General features: G+C 40.6%; 4 protein-coding genes across 4 annotated transcripts; 3 read left to right on the forward strand and 1 right to left on the reverse strand.

Annotated features, from left to right (window-relative positions):
* Window positions 1-756: 756 nt before the first annotated feature.
* LOC117543788 (L-seryl-tRNA(Sec) kinase) lies at window positions 757-3,485 on the forward strand. The gene is made up of 6 exons (XM_034212357.1): window positions 757-1,059; window positions 1,485-1,740; window positions 1,853-2,054; window positions 2,153-2,228; window positions 2,576-2,669; window positions 3,246-3,485. Exons 1-6 carry the CDS (start codon window positions 844-846, stop codon window positions 3,461-3,463), a joined length of 1,062 nt encoding a protein of 353 aa, XP_034068248.1. The 5' UTR covers window positions 757-843; the 3' UTR covers window positions 3,464-3,485.
* On the reverse strand, window positions 3,474-7,731 carry LOC117543781 (zinc finger protein Pegasus-like). The gene is made up of 4 exons (XM_034212344.1): window positions 7,011-7,731; window positions 6,405-6,920; window positions 6,135-6,323; window positions 3,474-5,540 (listed from the first exon to the last, which is right to left on the reverse strand). Exons 2-4 carry the CDS (start codon window positions 6,538-6,540, stop codon window positions 4,639-4,641), a joined length of 1,227 nt encoding a protein of 408 aa, XP_034068235.1. The 5' UTR covers window positions 6,541-6,920; window positions 7,011-7,731; the 3' UTR covers window positions 3,474-4,638.
* acadsb (acyl-CoA dehydrogenase short/branched chain) lies at window positions 7,227-13,658 on the forward strand. Its single transcript, XM_034212333.1, has 11 exons — window positions 7,227-7,359; window positions 7,679-7,835; window positions 7,933-8,033; window positions 8,129-8,335; window positions 8,427-8,597; window positions 8,901-9,026; window positions 10,560-10,652; window positions 10,744-10,833; window positions 10,930-11,067; window positions 11,425-11,524; window positions 12,673-13,658. Exons 1-11 carry the CDS (start codon window positions 7,327-7,329, stop codon window positions 12,747-12,749), a joined length of 1,293 nt encoding a protein of 430 aa, XP_034068224.1. The 5' UTR covers window positions 7,227-7,326; the 3' UTR covers window positions 12,750-13,658.
* A 2,492-nt stretch (window positions 13,659-16,150) lies between these two features.
* On the forward strand, window positions 16,151-18,338 carry LOC117543796 (homeobox protein HMX3-B). Its single transcript, XM_034212368.1, has 2 exons — window positions 16,151-16,638; window positions 16,954-18,338. The coding sequence occupies exons 1-2, from the start codon at window positions 16,359-16,361 to the stop codon at window positions 17,544-17,546; spliced, it is 873 nt and encodes a 290-aa protein (XP_034068259.1). The 5' UTR covers window positions 16,151-16,358; the 3' UTR covers window positions 17,547-18,338.
* Window positions 18,339-18,910: the final 572 nt, after the last annotated feature.

The following is an 18,910-nucleotide window of genomic DNA, read 5'->3' on the forward strand; positions in this document are numbered from 1 at the left end:
AATATTTAGATGTTGGGTATCCTTTTGTTGAACAGTCTGTTTAAAATGAATCGAAGCATCAGACTAAAAAAGCTTTTGAAAATAACCGAATATTTCGATTAAGGTCAAAATATAATATTTGTAAATCTGACAGTGCCTCACCAGCCGTGAACCTCACCGCACGTCACTGATTTCTACCTACCTTTAACCCCTCACCATAGCCTCAGTATCGACATTAATTGTTAGAAGCACAGTCAAAGGGACTTTCCTTCTTGTGTTGTTTCATTTGAAGGCTTTTTAAAAGGTGAAAAATATATATTTCAAGATGAGAAAAAGCAAACATTTTTGTTTAAGAAGCATAGAGGTTTTTTTTCTACAAAATGTAAATTACCTAATTTCCCATTATATGCAAATATTTATTTCAATCACATGACCACACTTTCCATCTAGTACACCTGTAAATTAGCCTAATTTAACATATAACCTCAATTAAGTAGAACTTTCTCCCTTTGCCTTTTATTTTGAAAGGATTTCGGCTGGAAATGTAGTGTTTTGAGGTCGAAGGATGCGGAAGTTAGCTGTCAACTGCAACCACCCATAGCCACAACATATGCAACAATTGATTTCAATCACATGACCATACTTTCCATCTAGTACACCTGTACATTTGCCTAATTGAACATATATAACCTCAATTAGTAGAACTTGCTCCCTTTGCCTTTTATTTTGAAAGGGTTTTGGCCGGAAGTCACATGTTTACTAGTGTTTTGAGGTCGAAGGATGCGGAAGTTAGCTGTCAACTGCAACCACCCATAGCCACAACATGTAAAAAATATTAACTTTAAGGCGGCAGTCTGGTAGCTCATGGCAGCGGAGGAAGCCGGATGTTTGTCCCGGACTCCGGCCTGCCTGTGTGTCCTTTGCGGGCTCCCTGCTGCCGGGAAGTCCTTTCTGGCCGGCAGAGTCCTCCGCTCCGCTGCACAGCGCGGCTGGAGAGCCAGCGTTGTGCCGTATGATGACCTGATCCCCGAGCAGGCGTTTCAGACCAGAGGGGAGGAAGACGGTGTCAAACTGCAAGAAGTAATAAAGATGGATAAGCTTCATTGGTCCCATAACCCCCCCAAAAAAACATGTAAAGTGCCATGTAATGACATTGGTTTCCAAAACTAGTAGAGTAGTATTCTTGTATTACAAGAATAATACGTTTATTAACGATTTCAAGGGTACGATAATAGATTACACAGAAAAAGAGGAAAAAAGGCAACATTTTTGCTGGTTTGTTTTACATTCAACAGGAACTTTGGGTTTCGGATTGTTTGACAACTCAGGCTCTGACATTGTATCGACCAAACGCTTACTAAGACACATGTAGTCACTGAAAAGTATGATAGGTATTTTCATCCTTTTGGTTTTAGTTTTGTCCATAATGAATTGTGCCATTACAATTTCATATTTCCAGCATGCATTAAAAAGGTGTCATTGATTGACTCTTTCCCTCTCTTTAGCACACTGAATGGAAGTTACACAGACAGGCAGTTTTGCAGTGCATCGAGCAGTTCTTGGAGAAACCTGGAGTTTTGGCAGAGCTTCCGAGCAGCTGTCAGATCAACAGGGCAGCATGGAATCAATGCATCCTCCCTCTGATACAGCCTGGAGCTGAGGACCGCTCACAGGCTGACCGGGCACCACTCCTCTTTCTACTGGATGACAACTTCTACTATCCAAGCATGAGATATGAAGTGTACCAACTTGCAAGAAAGTGTAAGCACTTTCTGTCTACAGCATAGACTGCTAAATGAACTGTTGTGAAGGGCAATACTGGTAGTTTTGCAAGATTTAGGCCATTTAACTAATTTGAATGTTTTTTTTTTAGATTCGCTGGGTTTCTGCCAGGTGTATCTGCAGTGTGATGCGGAGTCCTGCATCAGCAGAAACCAGAGCAGGTCTAAACCCATTCCCACTGAAGTGATATTGGACATGGTGAAGCGCCTGGAGTCTCCAAATCCACAGAAGAACTCATGGGAGACTAACAGCATTTCACTCAACACCACAGATGATTTGTCCGAATGTGACATGTAAGACGGCAGAGTTATTACCACCAATTACTGTATTTCAAAAACATAAATAAGTATTCATTTGTTGCCATTTCTTTCTCTGTCTGGCTTGTACTCAGGCAGAGGGTGATGGAGTCGATCTCCTCGGCCCTGAGCAACCCACTGAGCCCGGCTGAAGACAACACAGAACAAAAGGTACGTCATCGTAATAATGAAAGCAAATGATGCCACTTTACATGCGTTTGTGTTGCAGTAAGGGCTGAACAATTAATCAAAATGGTGCAGAATAGCCAGTAGTTTCGAAAAGCAGGACTTTATTTGTTAAATGCATGTGTACCAAGAAACCTTTTAAATTAAGTTGTTTCATGCTTCAGAGATACCCCGGCCTACAGATCATAATCTACAGACTTTAAGAAAACGTTTTCCCTCCTACCATGATCATAAAGTTTGACAAAGAAATGAGAATAATGTTAAAATCATAATCATCTGTCAGTATATTCGCCTTAAGAGTTCAGCTCTTTTTGTGGTCTCATGCTGTGCAGGAGGCAGACCGCCTGAAGTGTGCCTCTAGTGTTGTCCATCAGACTGACCAGGCCTGTCGACGCCGTATATCTGAAGCCATGAGGACTGCCAGAGGTCAGTTGTGTGTGAGCCTCATTATTAATACCACACATTTCAAATAGTGTGTCAATTGGAGCAGATTGTCGTGGCTTCCTTCCTTGTTTTCTATCAAGCCACTCGACGCCTTAAACAGACATTTTTAACTATTTTTCTTTCCTTTATATTTGTGTTACTTACAGTTGATGAGTTGCTTGGCCTCCGATGGTTTGGATGATATTATGCAATGGGTTTGCTCAAAATAAAATAACAAACTTTTACACATGTAACAAAGAAAAGAGGCCTTTACAATAGTCAAAACAAAGAGGCAAAACTCAAATATAATAACAAACAACTTAGGTATTGTTTTTTGCTTTCTTTCTTTGTTAAGGCTTATATAACTTGATAACTTAAAGGGTAATTGAACGGTTAAAAACTGTGCCTCGAAGGCGTCTTTCTGCCCATCACTGTCACTTTAGAGGAGGAGCCGTGGGAATTGTAGTCTTTTCTACTCTGGTTGACTACAGACGTCACGATTAGGTGGCCTTTCTTATAAAAACTAAAATACTGTCTCCAACACAAATTGTTTTGATAATTGTGTCCCCTTAATTCCAGAGAATCAAGTCGCCCCTGAGCACATGAGGTCTTTGGCCGCTCAGCTGAACGAGTCTAAAGCAACGTTTCTTCACAACCTGCGGAGACAGTTCCTAGAGGAAGCGTCTTTCACCAAAGAAGAGGACATTGATGTGGAACGTGTGGTGGAAAGAGCAGTGGATGTTTTTGATCACGAGAAAAAAGAAATCCTGTTGAGAATCATAAATGAAAATAAATGATTTGAACTTGTTTGAATTTTCACAAAGGCAGATTTAATCGCTTCAAAAACACAAGTAAATGCAAGACACTGTAAATATTTCATGTTCATTAAATGTACTTTTGCTGGTGATTGTGGCACTAAGTCAAACAAAGACAATGTATTCCAATTTACACATCACTGGAATATGGGGTCAGTAAACAAATGCTATACTTATGACTAAAGAGATAAAACCCATTGAGCTCAGATGTTTACTTTCTGTTCATACAAAGATAATCACAAACAAACAAGTTACCCTGTCTTAACTTTAGACCATGATTCACACAATGAGAAAGCTATTCATTCAAATATAAATTATTATTACGTCACATTATATCTTGGAGTCACAGAGACCTCAACAGTGTCTTAACATCTACTATACACAGCAGCTAGTGAAATTAGATTTGTCCTAAAATGTGTAAGAAAAAACTACTAAATAAAAAAGATAAATATAAAATTGTTTTATGGGAATAAATAAGTAACAAGAAAAGGATATTGAAATCTATCTTCCTGATATGGCTGACACTTTCAAAATGTTAAACACTGTTGGTATTTCATAAAAAATGTCTCATACATAACCGCCTATGTGTACGGTAATTCACCGCAGAGTAGTGAGACAACATAATCAAACACAAGCAGCTGCAATGGCACAGAAGGACAGTGGTCACAATGCCCTTACTTATACTGGGAGGCGTGTGGTGCAGTGGGTTGTGCGTTGGTGTTGGGATCAGGGGGTCACAGGTTCAAACCCCACTTCAGTCAGCATGTCGTTGTGTCCCTGGGCTAGACACTTCACCCCAAATTGCTCCTGTGGGGATTGCCCACAGTATTGAGTATGTAAGTCGCTTTGGATAAAAGCTTCTAACAGGTGACATGTAATGTAATACTGACGATGAGTTGAAAAGACAATTTAGTGAGCTTCAATGTGTTTTACTGTTGCAAGATGTTACTGTTGGTAGGTTTACCCGTTGTATGTATTCATTCAAAACTAATATGAAAAGCTTACAGCCATGTAGAACTGCAGTAAGGCAACAATAAAGTTAGTATAAAACAAAAAGGGAATTGTAAAACTCTACATAAGAAAAAAAATTGAAAATGTAAATCAGTCACCTTGATGCAATACAATACATAAGGATTCAAGACTCCATTATGAAGGAATCACTTTTTATGTTGTCCACGGGCAAAATGGCATGAAAAGTTGTATTTGTCAGTGCACATGTGCCCACAGATGTTACACTGGAATGGGTGCTCGTAACCATGGCAGCCCATGTGAATGGTGTAGAGGATATAATCCTGAAAGTGAATATCACAGTGCTCGCATTTATTTAACAGCAGTTGCTCGGATGTGGTCAGGGCAGGGGGGGGTGAGCTCGGCTGGCTGCTAACACTCGCAGTAAGAGTGTGCATGCTGTTGTCAAAGCCCAGGCCGGGAACAGGACTGTAACTCCTGCAGCCTGAGGTGGGAGATTCATTTTTAGGAGGTGAAGTCTGCACTTGATTTGAACACATCGCTATAGGTTCACTAGAGATCTGGTGAATGATGATGGGCTTCTCGTCTTTAAAGGACTCTCTGTCTGGGGATGCACGAGGATGGAGGTCTGCTAACTGGCCGGCAAGTGTAGACAACTGGTCCAGTGGGTTAGTAAAAGTGAAACCATTAGCACCTCTGTTGTGACGGTCATTCTCATCCAAGTTCTCACTGCTGTTCAAATTGTGATGGATCTTGTGAGAAAAGTTATTCAGATAATCTGATTTTGGCATCGTCATGGAGTGAGAGTTTAAGTTGATGAGTAGTCGCCTGGTAAAGCCCGGTGAGCCGGTCCTCTTCTGCAGGGAGGTCAGCATTCTCTTATTGGTGAACGGAGAGCGGACGGCCCTCGTTGGGAGGAGCTTGTGGCGGCGGCGGCGGTGGTGAGACAGGTTGCTGCGGTCGCTACAGCAGAAGGCGCAGAGGTCACATTTGTACGGCTTCTCTCCTGTGTGCGAGCGCATGTGGGCTTCCAAGTGGCGCTCGTACGCTGAAGCAAACGGGCACAGCTGGCAGCGATGAGGCTTTTCTCCTAGGGAAGAAATTAAGAGCAAAATGGTTATAGTCAAACAAACTTTATTGTGAAAGAGTCAACAGTTATGAGGTTGTAAGTACAATGTTGTATGTGTTCAGCACAAGAAATTGAACAGTAAAGGACTTGATGATTAGTGATGGGAAGATTTAGGATTTGAGGTCAATGCAAACATTAGAAATGTATAGTTAGATGATCGTGGTGAAGTTTCGTTAACAGGGTAAGTGTGAATATTCTCACAAGTGACTAATACAAAATCTGTAAGGAAGTAAAGAGCAGAGCCTATTAAAACAAAATGTAATGTCAATATATATATTTGAGATTTCAAAGCCTTTATTGTCATATATATATATATATATATATATATATATATGACAATAAAGGCTTTGAAATCTTGAAGAGACTCGCACAATGTTACTGTTTTAAAATGTATTTTCCATCCTTTACTTATGCCGGGGACCTTCTGATTAAATCATACCTTATACAGCATTGTTCTTTTCACTAAAAAGGGTGTTCACCATGAATGATCTGTGATGCAGATAGATGTTTAGACATGGTGTTGCCCTTATGAATGAATGCAATGTTAACACTGACCTGTGTGGATGCGGGTGTGCTCTATTAAACGAGCCATGCCTTTGTTTGCATAGCTGCAGTAGCTACACTTGTATTTCCCATCGATGGTCCTTTCTAGGCCGTCTATCTGAACTTCTGGCCCATCCTCGACAGGTAGGCTCACCTCCACCGAGGGAGGATCCAGACCGTTCTGCTCACTCCTGGGGGCAACTAAAACCAGACACACAATGACTTTAGTATTTTACCTTTAACAAATATATCTGTTTATAATGAATTGTACTCAAATCTTACCGGCTTGAAAGGGCTGCCCTGACTCCTTTTCACCACAAACAGAGCCTGAGATCATGTTGACATGCTGAGTTTGTTGTGTCAGGTATTCTTGAAATTCCTTAACAAAATCCACAGGCTCGGTTTTTATCTCTTCCATCCTCCTTCTGTGTTGAACCTGGAATTATCCCAGAGGAATGGTGTAACGCTCAGCAACTTGTACTGCTGATATCCTTCAGTAGGTAAGTGAAAGGACGTTAGTAGCCTATGTTGATTGTTAGCTCATAGCAACAACTATGCTAACATTGCCCAGCTGAGCTAGCTCGACCCTTTATCGTACTTTTCATAATTATTCAAAACGATTATCTAACGCTATCCGTCGCGCAGCTCGTATCCAACCTTTCAGCGTCAAAGTAACATTATCGCTAAACAGAAAAAAGGGGGAAAGTGGGCCCTGGATTGTTAACAGGTGAAAGCTTCCGTTTTTGCTGATACGTCAGTAATCCTTGTCCCCGGAAACGCATCTGCTGCCTTCGTGTACTGTAGGTAAAACAAATTATATACATATTGACCTTTACAAAAGACGATCATATTATAAAAAAAACTGTCTGGGATACACTTCTCAAATACCTTTTAGAATGTTTTGTTTTATCCGGGTTCCCACGAAGCCGGATTTTGTCCCATTCATGTATTCACTGTAGCTATGACACGGTCTTTAATTCAGTAAAACAAATCATATATTCAAAATTAGCATGCCTTTCTTCCACACACAGTAAAGCACTCCCATATTTTTTTTGTTTAAACCTATTAAAGGGCATCCTGATTGGTTGATTGTGCTGTACTTACAGTACAGTTTTCGCAATCACGCTTTGACCATACAAGTTGAGTGTCCGATTGTCATATGAGGCACTTGAAAGCAGCATCACATCACATTTCGTAAGAAGTCATGGCTGCACCACTGGTCAGGATTTTCTCAAAGGTGAGACTGAATACTATTGTCCCAGTTTATAACATTTGTCTTGTTTCGGCACTGATTTTTAAAATACTTTCCTCTGTATAAGTCCCTTATCCTTGAACTACGTCACATAACCCGACTGGCTCTTATGACGATGTTGATGTTGTTAGCATACTGCTAATGCTATCATAAAACACAAACGAGTATCACTGAAATAATTAATCAACTTCATATTGGTGGTGAATAATGGCCGACATGGCTGTGTCGCACTTTTGTTCAAAGCTTGCATTAACTTCAGTACACATATATACATTTAAAACACTGTTGTCTGTCCTGGTTTCAGTCGTGCAGACAGATCTGTCGACCATGGGGTGCATGTCAGGCTGGATGGAGGAGCAGGTCTACCCATCCTGCCACAGAAACATCCACAGACCAGGGGGTTGTCTCCTTTCCTCCCCTTCAAACCTTTTCAGAGGAGGAGAGCATGATGAAGGAAGCAGGTGAGCTGGACATCTGCTGGACACATGATCTGCTGATGCTGACAGCTGGAGACAGACATTCCCTTAAACTCTTTACATGTGTTTTGTTCTTCAACAGTTAAAAAATATGCACAAGAACGCATTGCTCCGTTTGTGTCAAAGATGGATGAAAACTCTGTGATGGACCAGGAAGTGCTGACGTCTCTCTTTGAACAGGGTGTATGTAATTTGTTAAATTGTGAATTAACACACATTATGCATAATCCAGTGTTTTCTTTCTATCACTGACTCTGATGTTGAATTTACTTTCACAGCTCATGGGCATTGAGATTGACCCAGAGTACAACGGCACTGGCTCCACCTTCTTCTCTTCCATTCTGGTCATCGAGGAGCTGGCGAAGGTGGACCCCTCTGTGGCGGTGCTCTGTGACATCCAGAACACACTGATCAACACACTGTTTAGCAACCTGGGTACAGCAGCTCAGAAAGAGCATTACCTCAACCGACTGTCCACTGACATGGTGAGGACTGTGACATATTGGCTCTCCGTGTATGGCATATAACACTAAGCTTCTCTGAATTCCATTATACTGCCTGTTTCATGTCACACAGGTTGGAAGCTTCTGCCTCTCTGAAGCAGAGTCGGGGAGTGATGCCTTCTCTCTGAAGACACGTGCTGAAAAACACAAGGACTATTACATCATCAATGGTTCCAAGATGTGGATCAGCAATGCAGAGCATGCAGGTGTCTTCCTGGTCATGGCCAATGTAGACCCCTCTGCTGTGAGTAACTACACATCGTTGTATTCTTGTTCGATTTTTTCAGCTTAAATCATTTAATGGTATTTCTCTAGGAAAGTCTTAATTTAAATATACCTTATTTCATCATCTCACGTCGCAAAGAAATCAGATTTTCCCTCATATCTTAAATGCATTTGAGCTCTTGATAGCGATTGTTAACATGTAATACAAACTAGCCAAATCACACTGAAATTGTCACATTTAAACTGAGACCTCTCTAACTAAAAAAGATGGTGCCGCTATGATCAACAGAATGTGAAGAAAAAACTCCCTTTGGTTTGACAGGGGTACAAAGGCATCACCTGCTTCATCGTGGACCGGGACACAGAGGGGCTTGAGATTGGCAAGAAGGAGAACAAGCTTGGCCTGCGTTCATCCTCCACCTGCCCGCTCAACTTTGACAATGTCAAGGTAACACAGAACACCTTTTACTGCTCCATTAAAGGTCACATGTCATGCTTTTCCGGTTATTACCCGTCCCCTTGTGTGTTATGAAGGTTTTTATGCATGTAAACGGTGTGCAGAGTCAAAACCCTCAAAGTACACCCTGTAGCAAGTAAACTCTAATGGCCCGTCCACACAGCAGCTTTAGACGATTCTTCCACCGCTTCCAACGCTTCTCTGCCCATTGACTTTGAATGGGGATGACGTCACTTTTCCTCGCTTGTCGCCGAACTGCATTGTGGGGGAGCGAAGCGAAGATTTCCAGGATTTCCAGGATGTTCAGGATTCAAAAGTTGAGCAATGTTCAACTTTTGAAGCTGAGCTGGAAGCGTCAGCCAATCAAACCCGTTTATGCAAATCTGACAGTAGAAGCTCTAGCCAATCAAACCGCGTGTAAGCTGGGAGAGCCAGACCGCAGTTCATTTCCTCATATTCCAAACGAGAAATTACAGTAGCAAATCACCCGGTTGTTTACGACCAGACTATTTACCGGGATACAAACCGGAGGAACCAGGCATGGAGGGAGGTGCCAGAGACAGTGGGTGAAACTGGTAGGTTTTCGCCTGTTTGGGGAGTTTATATATATATATATATATATTGCTCGCATAAAATCCCCGTTTTTTTTTGCTTTGTATGTCGGGGGCGGGAGATTCATGTGATTGGTTGTTGGTCGTGTTGCTCGCAAAAAATCCCCAAGCTGTCAGACACACCCAGCTCCAAGATTTTCAAGATTTGTTCAAAGCTGCTGTGTGGACGGGCCGTAACACAGAAAATACCTCCCCAAAACGCCTCGTTGGAGATACGTCACTGTCCATTTGATTCTTCCGGGTACATCATGATGTCATGTCGTCCCCGGAACGAAATGGACCAATCCGTGGAGCCGTTACGTTACGTCCGCGGAGCCGTTACGTTAAGCCCCCGCTGTTTGGTCCAAATTGACCAATCCACGGACTTCCTCACACACTCAGTGCAAGCAGCTCTGCTGATTTCTCCTCCCGGGCTGCAGGCTGATAACAGACAGTTGGGATCGCGGCGAAATTCTCTCTGCAGACCCATTCTCTCTGCAGACCCATTCTCACAGCGTTTATCAACCTTTTTCTTACTCAATATCAAGCCACACTTATTGTTTTTACTTCGGCTGTGACTTTGTGTGTGCTCAGCTGTGTTTCGCTGTGTATCGCTAAACAAGGAAATCACACCTCCACGGAGCTCAGCGCGATTCACAACGTCCCGACTGGTCCCGACCAATCGGAGCACACTGGGCTCACAGGGAGGGGGGGGGGCAAGAGCTGCAACGAGCCGTTTAGTGGAGAGAGTGAATACACGTAGTTTACAGAGATGCTGTATGCGAAACCAATGTGAGTTTGGAACATTGAACAATGTAAATCTATTCTAGTAGACCTCAACAATGGAATTATGATCAGTGGAAATGGCCATGACATGTGACCTTTAAGATATGCACACTGTGACTTTGACTAAGTCCTTGCTTTTTTGTTGCAGGTACCAGAGAAGAACATTTTGGGACAGATTGGTCAGGGATACAAGTACGCTATTGGAATGTTGAATGAGGGCAGGATTGGAATTGCCGCTCAGGTAAACCTTTAATTTAAATAATTGAATTAAAACAGGCTCAATGTGTTCCATTCCGTGTCCAATGAGTGTTCATTTTGTGTCTGTGTTTCAGATGATTGGTCTGGCACAGGGTTGCTTCGACAACACTATTCCGTACACCCGACAGAGAAAGCAGTTCGGACAACGCATTTTTGACTTCCAGGTTCACAATAGTCTTCCCTCTTCACACAACATGTTTGTATTTATCCACATTTGGTCATGGGTTCTAATGTTGTTCTGGTTCTCTTTGTTTTTGCAGGGTATGCAGCACCAAATAGCCCACGTAGCGACACAGATTGAAGCCGGTCGGCTGCTGACGTACAACGCCGCTCGTCTGAAGGAAGCCGGGAGACCTTTCATCAAGGAGGCCTGCATGGCCAAATACTTCACTGCAGAGGTGACGACCTGATCCAGTGACCGCACCTCAACACAATGATGGTGTCACTGAGGGTTTTGGACGTGTTTAAATGTATTTCTAGAAAATATTGGTGTTATCTGTTTTATTTGATGTTTTTCTAAGGATTTCCCCCCCTTGTAATAATACTTTGCTGTTATATACATTTTCACAATTGTTCCGATCCCTTACAATATGTGTTGCTGAACTTTGATTCCTCTCATTATAGTTTCATTCATTAAAAGTTGCATGTTTTTATATCTATTCCATGTACTGCTTTCATGGCAAAGAAACTCCTGAAAAATATACGAAACTTCTTCCTGTCTTTATCTGAGTCATAATATTTGTTGTTTTCCTCAGGTTGCAAGCCTTACAACATCTAAATGCATCGAATGGATGGGAGGAGTAGGCTTCACCAAGGACTACCCCATAGAGAAATACTACAGAGACTGTAAAATTGGTGAGCATGACGCAACAAATATTGATGTTTGTTTTACATTTTTTTAATGAGAGCTGCTTTTAGATAACTGACTTAAAGGGGACCTATCATGCAAAATGAACTTTTTGATATCTTTTATACATAAATATGTGTCCCCGGTGCGTCGGGGAACTCACGCAGCGTCAGAAAATAAAACCCTTTCTCTTTTCCTCCGTACCCACATCTTTTAAAAACAGGGATACAGATTTGCTGCCGATATTACATAATTTCAGATGGTGGACCCACAGAGAGTTGCTATCAGAAACAATGCCTGACGTGTTTTAGATGTAATATGGTATTTTTTACATTAGCAAGCATCGCTAACACTCAGAGCTAACCTGTACTGGAGAGCAAATGTTTAAAAAGCAAGAAATAAAAAAAGGAACTCACCTTGTGGTAAACCCACAAGAGAAAAAAATGTTGAGCTCCATACTGTTTCAGAAATAATCCTTGATGTGGTTTGGAACAGGATGGTGTTTTATCACAGCAGAATTTAACTATCTCCGGTAGAATTCTGATCAGGCATTAGCTCCGCCTCCTCCTCTCTTTTTTTTTTTTTAAGCTAAGGACCCAAAATCCGCGTTTCTCTAAACAGGACTGGAATAGATATGAGGGATGTCTAAAATGCATGATCTGTTTATATTTTGAGAAAAACACATCATAGACATGTTTTTATATATCTGAGACCCATAATATATGCCTAAAAATAGCATGATAGGTGCACTTTAAGCCGCAATATAGAAAAATACACCGCTCCTGAAGGGCTGGGGGAAGGTCAGGTGTAGCTGTTTGTGATTGGACCAGAGTGGGGTGGAGGGAAAGGCTGATGCGAGTGGCTGTAATCGGACTCTGCAGGAATTCCCCCAGTCTGACCCCTCACAGTGCCATTATACCAACACACAGCCAGGGAACCTGCCAGGGCAACATGTCACTTTTCCTGTCAACACCAGCCTTTTGGCTCCCGAGTTATCCAGCTGGAGCTCCGGCAGGCTGAGCTGCATAATGAGACCCTTTGTGTCCTGATAGGGAAAGCTGCAGGTTCATGTTTTTTGCAGAGGAATTAGACAAAATGGACCTTGGTTTGTGCTGCTGGAATTCAACCTAATGCTTTGTTTCTCCTCCATGTGCAGGTACCATTTATGAGGGCACAACAAATATCCAGCTATCCACTATGGCCAAGTTCATTGATAAGGAGTATGATCACTGAACACATCCATCGGAGCCCGAGGGATTGCACTCCGCTCTTGTTACCCTCCATTACCTTCTCCTCAAATGACTCTGGGCGATGCCTTGCTGTAGATCTTCTAGAATTTCTCTAGAGTTTTGTTGCAGTTCTATATGTTTTCTTTTGTTAAGTAGTTTGCACTAATGATGTGACTGATGTTGTGGTTCCATTTCTCCAGCTTTAGGGTTAAAGTTATTTTTATTCTATTTTCTTTCTGTCAAACTTTTACAAAAGTCTAGGAATACAAAATGTCATATCGATAGAGCTGCCACTAACGGTTATCTTTGTTATCAAATAAACTGCAGATTATTTTCTAACTTAATCGCTTGGTCTATAAAATGTGAAACAAGTACATCCACATTTCTTTAAGTCCAAGTTGATGTTTTTAAAAAAAAAAGAAGATATTCAGTTAAATATGATATAAAACTGATAAAAGCAGGAAATCTCATTTTTATATAAATAATTGATTTAATTGATTTTCTAATAGTTGGCTTTTGTTTTCTGTTAATTGACTAATCGTTGCAGCTTTACCCATCCCCCTCTTGGCCATATTCTTCTTCTGTTTATTGAGATATGGTGGTGAATCATGTCAGAATAGAATAACTGATTCATATGTTTCAATATGACCATTTTTAAAGATTTTGATTTTCTCTGAATGTTTCAGTGCCTTCAGAGGGTCGGCTGTGACTGAGCTGAATAACTTAGAAAGTCTGTCTTCGCAGGATACTCTCAAATAGGTGAACTGGTACCACTCACTTATATGCTCCAGAAATACTGTACAGTTCCTCGTTATGTAAAACTAGTAGATCATTTACATCTTATCATGAAATTCTCTGTACAGAGCGATTATCAATAACTTTGGCAATATCAATAAATGTGAATTATACTGAATCAACCCTCTTTCTGTGGTGTGACTGAGGCAGATGAATGTATACAGTCTATGATGAATACATAGTTCTGTCACTAGATGGCAGCATTCTCCAGAGGGACAGCAGCACTCTGAGTTGAGACGGCTTCGAGAACAGTCAATTACCGCATCATTTAACAGCCTGTCACCTCTAATGATATTTTATATCAATTTAATTATGCTGGTGCTTCAGATGAAAAGAGCCTGCCTTGTATAATTGACTCACTGATCATTTTTCAGCTGATTACATTTCCACTGCCTGCATGTGCCGTGTAAAATGAGGTTTATTGTTTTACACAACACAGACAAGCTGTGTCTATGTTAACAGACCTGTAATAGCCATTACCCATGATGACCCCTTGTAAAAAAAATGATCTTATGAGGAATCCATTCATCACTGGCAGTACCTAATATGTATTCATTAGGATAATAACTCAGATTAATACCCGCTGCAGTGATAGAGTTGCTAAAATATGTAGATGTTCAGATCCCCATTTGGTTAAGGGTTATAAACGGTTACAATTCAAACATCCAAAATATTGTCATTTTTTTTATTACATTTATTAAAATGTATTTTAACAGGGAATAACAAAGCTCTCTTTCACTGGTGCCCCACAAATGTTGTTTCTAACTCTATAGAAAAAGAAGAAAGCAAGTAAAAAATTAATGAAGAGACCTGTTTTACGTATTCTCTAAGAGTAGTTTTCTCTTATTTTGAATTATTCCACTTACACAAAAAACAAAATATTATCAAACAGTATTCTAGTATTGTGACCATAACATTTTATTTACTGATTTATTGTTGATACTGAGATACCTGATCAAACAGCAGTTATTTTATATTTGTATTTGAAATGAAGGTATCATTTAGGCATGGGTCATCACTGATAGTATAGTGTTTTATGTGTGATGTAATTAGATGTAATTATGACGGGTTCAAAATGTTCTAGATGTTTTGCCCAAACATTGTACTAAAATGACTGAATTGAAACACATGGTTCTTTTGGAATCATTGATTGAGTGGACCTTGTTTCCCCCACTGATCCACTCTGACTTGTTCTGTCTATTGTGTAAGCCCCTGCTTAATGAACATAATCTGATGAAAACACAGCTATCTGCTTTTGTCTCTGCATCGGCAAACGCGGGCTCAAATAGCCTCTTTCTCCGCCCCCATCTTTAACACAGCTATGAGACCTCTAATTATGCAGGGATTCAAGTAGCTTTTCACAAAACACAGTGTTGTCCTTCAGAGCTGGAGAGCGCTCCCTGAGCTAAAAGGACAGGCTGCATGTTTGTAGGTTGAGCAAATGCAATTGTTATGATTAGTGCTCTGCATCTGCTTCAAGTTTGGTTTAAATAGTGAATCTTAAATGTATCTTGTTTGAATTTTGTATCTTCACTTATTTGTATTTTGCCGTTCTATACAAATAAGTCTGAGCAGAATATTAACTTAATGATAAACAAAGTATCTATATCCAAAGACAGGTGCATGCAGACTTTTTGTGTGTGTTTGCTTTAGGGTTTTTTGAGCCGAATACATTTAAAGTACAATCCAGAGGTCAGAGAAGGTTGAAAAATCCAGCATTTAAAATCCCTCTCGCCTGGTGAAGTCTAAAACATGCATTGTTCATAGAAAAACGGTTTGAAAGCTGAACATTTTAAACTACATTGGTGTCTTTATCTTCTGTTATATCATCTAATCTGACCAAATGTAATCAGGTCTAATTACACAATATATTTTTGCTACATTCAGACCATTATTACACTTGTTTATCCTCATCATGCATTGCATCACCTGCTGCTGCCTCTGTGGGTTTGCAAGCTTTTGTACAAAGCAGATTTTAAAAGCCTTTGTCACAATGGTAAGCATTCAATTTGATGTCTGCCTGTAGCACTTCCTGACAAAATATAATTATATTGAAGTCAATGAGATCTGGTGCAGTACAAATGCAGGTATATTGCTTTCCGGTTACAAACAGGTGGAACGAATCAGTTTCAAATAACAGATGAATGACATTGATCTTCAGCATGTCACAATTCTACAAACAATCATGAATCACCTTCTATAATTACATATCTTGCTAAACGAAATTAATATGATGTCCTTTTTCAAGTCGAAGTCATTTTTTGTGTGTGTTTTTGTTTTGTGTGGCTTGCATTAGTGCGTAAACTGTGCGTAATATTTGTGCCAAATCCAAACTGTGTACAGCTCCACGTTGAGGTATGATAGTCCCTTCACCATTTATTCAATTTACTAACAGGTGATTTAGCACGTGCACGTCCCAAAACCCCCGAGACGTTCTCCTCTTTATTCTAATTGGATGATAAGTGGCTGCGTACTGTTGAGCCCGAAGCCAAAACGCTTGCGCGGTCCTTTTTTCTTTGGAGTCCATTCTCGTCACAGCCCCTCGCGGATTCATCCCACATCCCATTCGCTATTGTACCTGCCCAATAGCAGAGACCGAGCGCGTTTTAAGTCGGTTGGCATTTTACATTTCATCATTGCAATCCAGCGCGAGTTTGACGCAGTGATCTCTGAGCTCTCATTCAGATCAGCTGATTTCCCACCTCTCTCTTTCTCTCTCTCTCTCGCATAGTTTTAATATAAAACAAGATCTTTTTTTTCAAGCGTTTCTTTTCCTAGATAAGTTTTGATGGTGATCCACATCGGACAGTAAACTGTGATGGCAGACTCTGATGCGCAAGAGACTCGCCAACCTGCAAAAGACTCTCCGTTCTCCATAAAGAACCTGCTGAACATCGAAGACAAACCAGCGAAGCCCAAAAGCTTCCTCGGTTCGTCCAGAGGAGTCTTTGAAGGCAACTTCTTCTCTCGGCTCGGGGACTTGTCCTTCCCTCGGTTTGAGTTGCCCACACAGAGAATTGGACTATCGGCGCAGTATTTGGAGAGAGCGTCTACCTGGTGGTACCCATACACACTCGGGACTCATCTCAGGACTGGAGGTAAATACTATTAACTTTGTTGATGAGAGAAATGTAATGTTTTAGAAAAATCTGAATTTGGATTTATTTTAGAGCAAAAGGCCCATTACGTCATATCAGGAAGGGATGCCATATTATGGGATTTAAAATAGCCACTGGCAATATAAGGAAGTTTGGCTGTATCCCTTAATGTGAATTTGTCAACAAAAGTTCCCATAGTTTATTTCCCCAATAGGCCAATAATAAATGTCTATAATTCATTTTGAAACATGTTTTGCCTTTCAGGATATGTTTAAGTGTAAAGACATTTAAATACCTTTGTGTTCCTTCCTCCAGGGTCTGAGAAGGCCAGCCTGAGAGAAGTTTCGCCGGCACCGGACAGGCGATCCCCGGATCTCCAAAAAATAGACCAAGATGCCAAAGAGGAAAGCGCCGACGAAGATATCGCGCTTGATGAAAGTGACTCTGAAGAGCCAAAGAAAGAAATAGACCAGGAAGACGACTGGAGGAGGAAAACGGACGATCTGGACTCCGATAAAAAACACTGTCGAAAGAAGAAGACGCGCACGGTGTTTTCCAGGAGTCAGGTCTTCCAGCTGGAGTCCACCTTCGACATCAAGCGCTACCTGAGCAGCTCGGAGAGGGCCGGCCTGGCTGCGTCCCTGCACTTGACAGAGACGCAGGTGAAAATCTGGTTTCAGAACCGGAGGAATAAGTGGAAAAGGCAGCTGGCCGCGGAGCTGGAGGCGGCCAACATGAGCCATGCGGCGGCGCAGAGGATTGTGCGTGTTCCCATACTTTACCACGAGAACGGAGCCCCAGAATCGGCCGGGGGCCCCGCTTCAAACTCACCGAGCAGCCAGTCACTGCTGGCTTTCCCCCACCACATGTACTATTCCCACCACGTCCCACTGCTGAGGCCTGTGTAACACTGACCATGCGCTGTACACATGTTTTTAAATGATTGACCTTCATTGGAAAAAAATACACATTTTGTACATTTTGTAGATTTAACGAAGACAATGTTATGTTATATTATTATTATTGTTATTAATATTATTATTATTAGGCAGCCCTTTCCTGCTGAAGCGTCCCATGGCTCCATTTGGTTTAACAGGAGGGACATTCAAAACGTGTTATTATTACAAAACATATTATTGTTATTGGTAAAATTGTTACATGCTCTAAAGTGGGTAAATATATTTTAATGTTTTTGTTTGGAAAAAAAATAACTTGTTTTAAACAGGGTTGACTGTCCATAGCAATTGTACAGATATTTGTGTCAGTGTTTGTATAACACATGTGGAATTTAATATTTTGATATTTTCCTATATTGTGCAATAATGTTGGCTTCACATTAGGCTACCAGCCTTTAACACCTATAGGCTATAGTTCACTTTTACAAAAAAAAGCAACCCTTTTCTCTTTGTAATAGTGAAGACAATCATGTGATCCTTAAAAAAAACTGCAGTTGATGGGGATTTGTTTTTATGTTGCAATGTTTTCCGGTAATTTAAAAGCCATGCAAAGAGCCAAAAATAGCCTTTGGTGTATGTTTTTCTCTGATATTGTTATTGAAAATCTGTATATTATGATCTTAAGTAAAGATTTCGTTCCAAAAAAGACGTATCTATCCTTAATATGAAAGTGATGTACATGTGAAGAAATAATTCAATTAAGTTGTGTCCTAAAGTTCTTGGTTTCCAATCATTTGTGAGGATAGAGTGATGTTTTCTTTACGATTCTTTAAAAACACAATGTTATAGGTGATCAGGCGTTTAAGGCACATTGAGGGACTGCAGAAATGACCGTCCTCTCCAAAATAAAACACTAACATTGGATAAATCTAACAGTTATTCATTATGGCTACCAATTTTGATTTGATGATTTTAGACATTTTGCGAAATTCTCAAGTTAAATAATTGAGGAGCCATTATTCTAGAATATTGTGACACTTTAAAGTGTATAAACACAGATCTCTTGCTATAGGCCTATGTATTGATGCGTATTTTTTCAAGAATGGTGCAAATATTTTACAGGAAACGCTAGATTAAGATAACATACAATTACATTTTCCCAACGAGTTGCAATACTAAATTCATAGTCTGCAGAAATAATTCCAGGTAACAAAGAGTGAAAATAAAAAAAATGACCAAGTCAGATCCAAGTAGCCTACTGTCACAATTAAAAAGCAAAGTCAAACGTTACATCTTCACAAATGTAAATTGTAGCCTATTGCTTATGTTTAGAAGAAACCTGTGATGTGTTGCACTGTAATTCTAAGGCTGGACTA

The sequence above is a fragment of the Gymnodraco acuticeps genome, unplaced genomic scaffold (genome assembly GCF_902827175.1).
Source record: "Gymnodraco acuticeps unplaced genomic scaffold, fGymAcu1.1, whole genome shotgun sequence".
In the NCBI taxonomy this organism is placed as follows: domain Eukaryota; kingdom Metazoa; phylum Chordata; class Actinopteri; order Perciformes; family Bathydraconidae; genus Gymnodraco; species Gymnodraco acuticeps.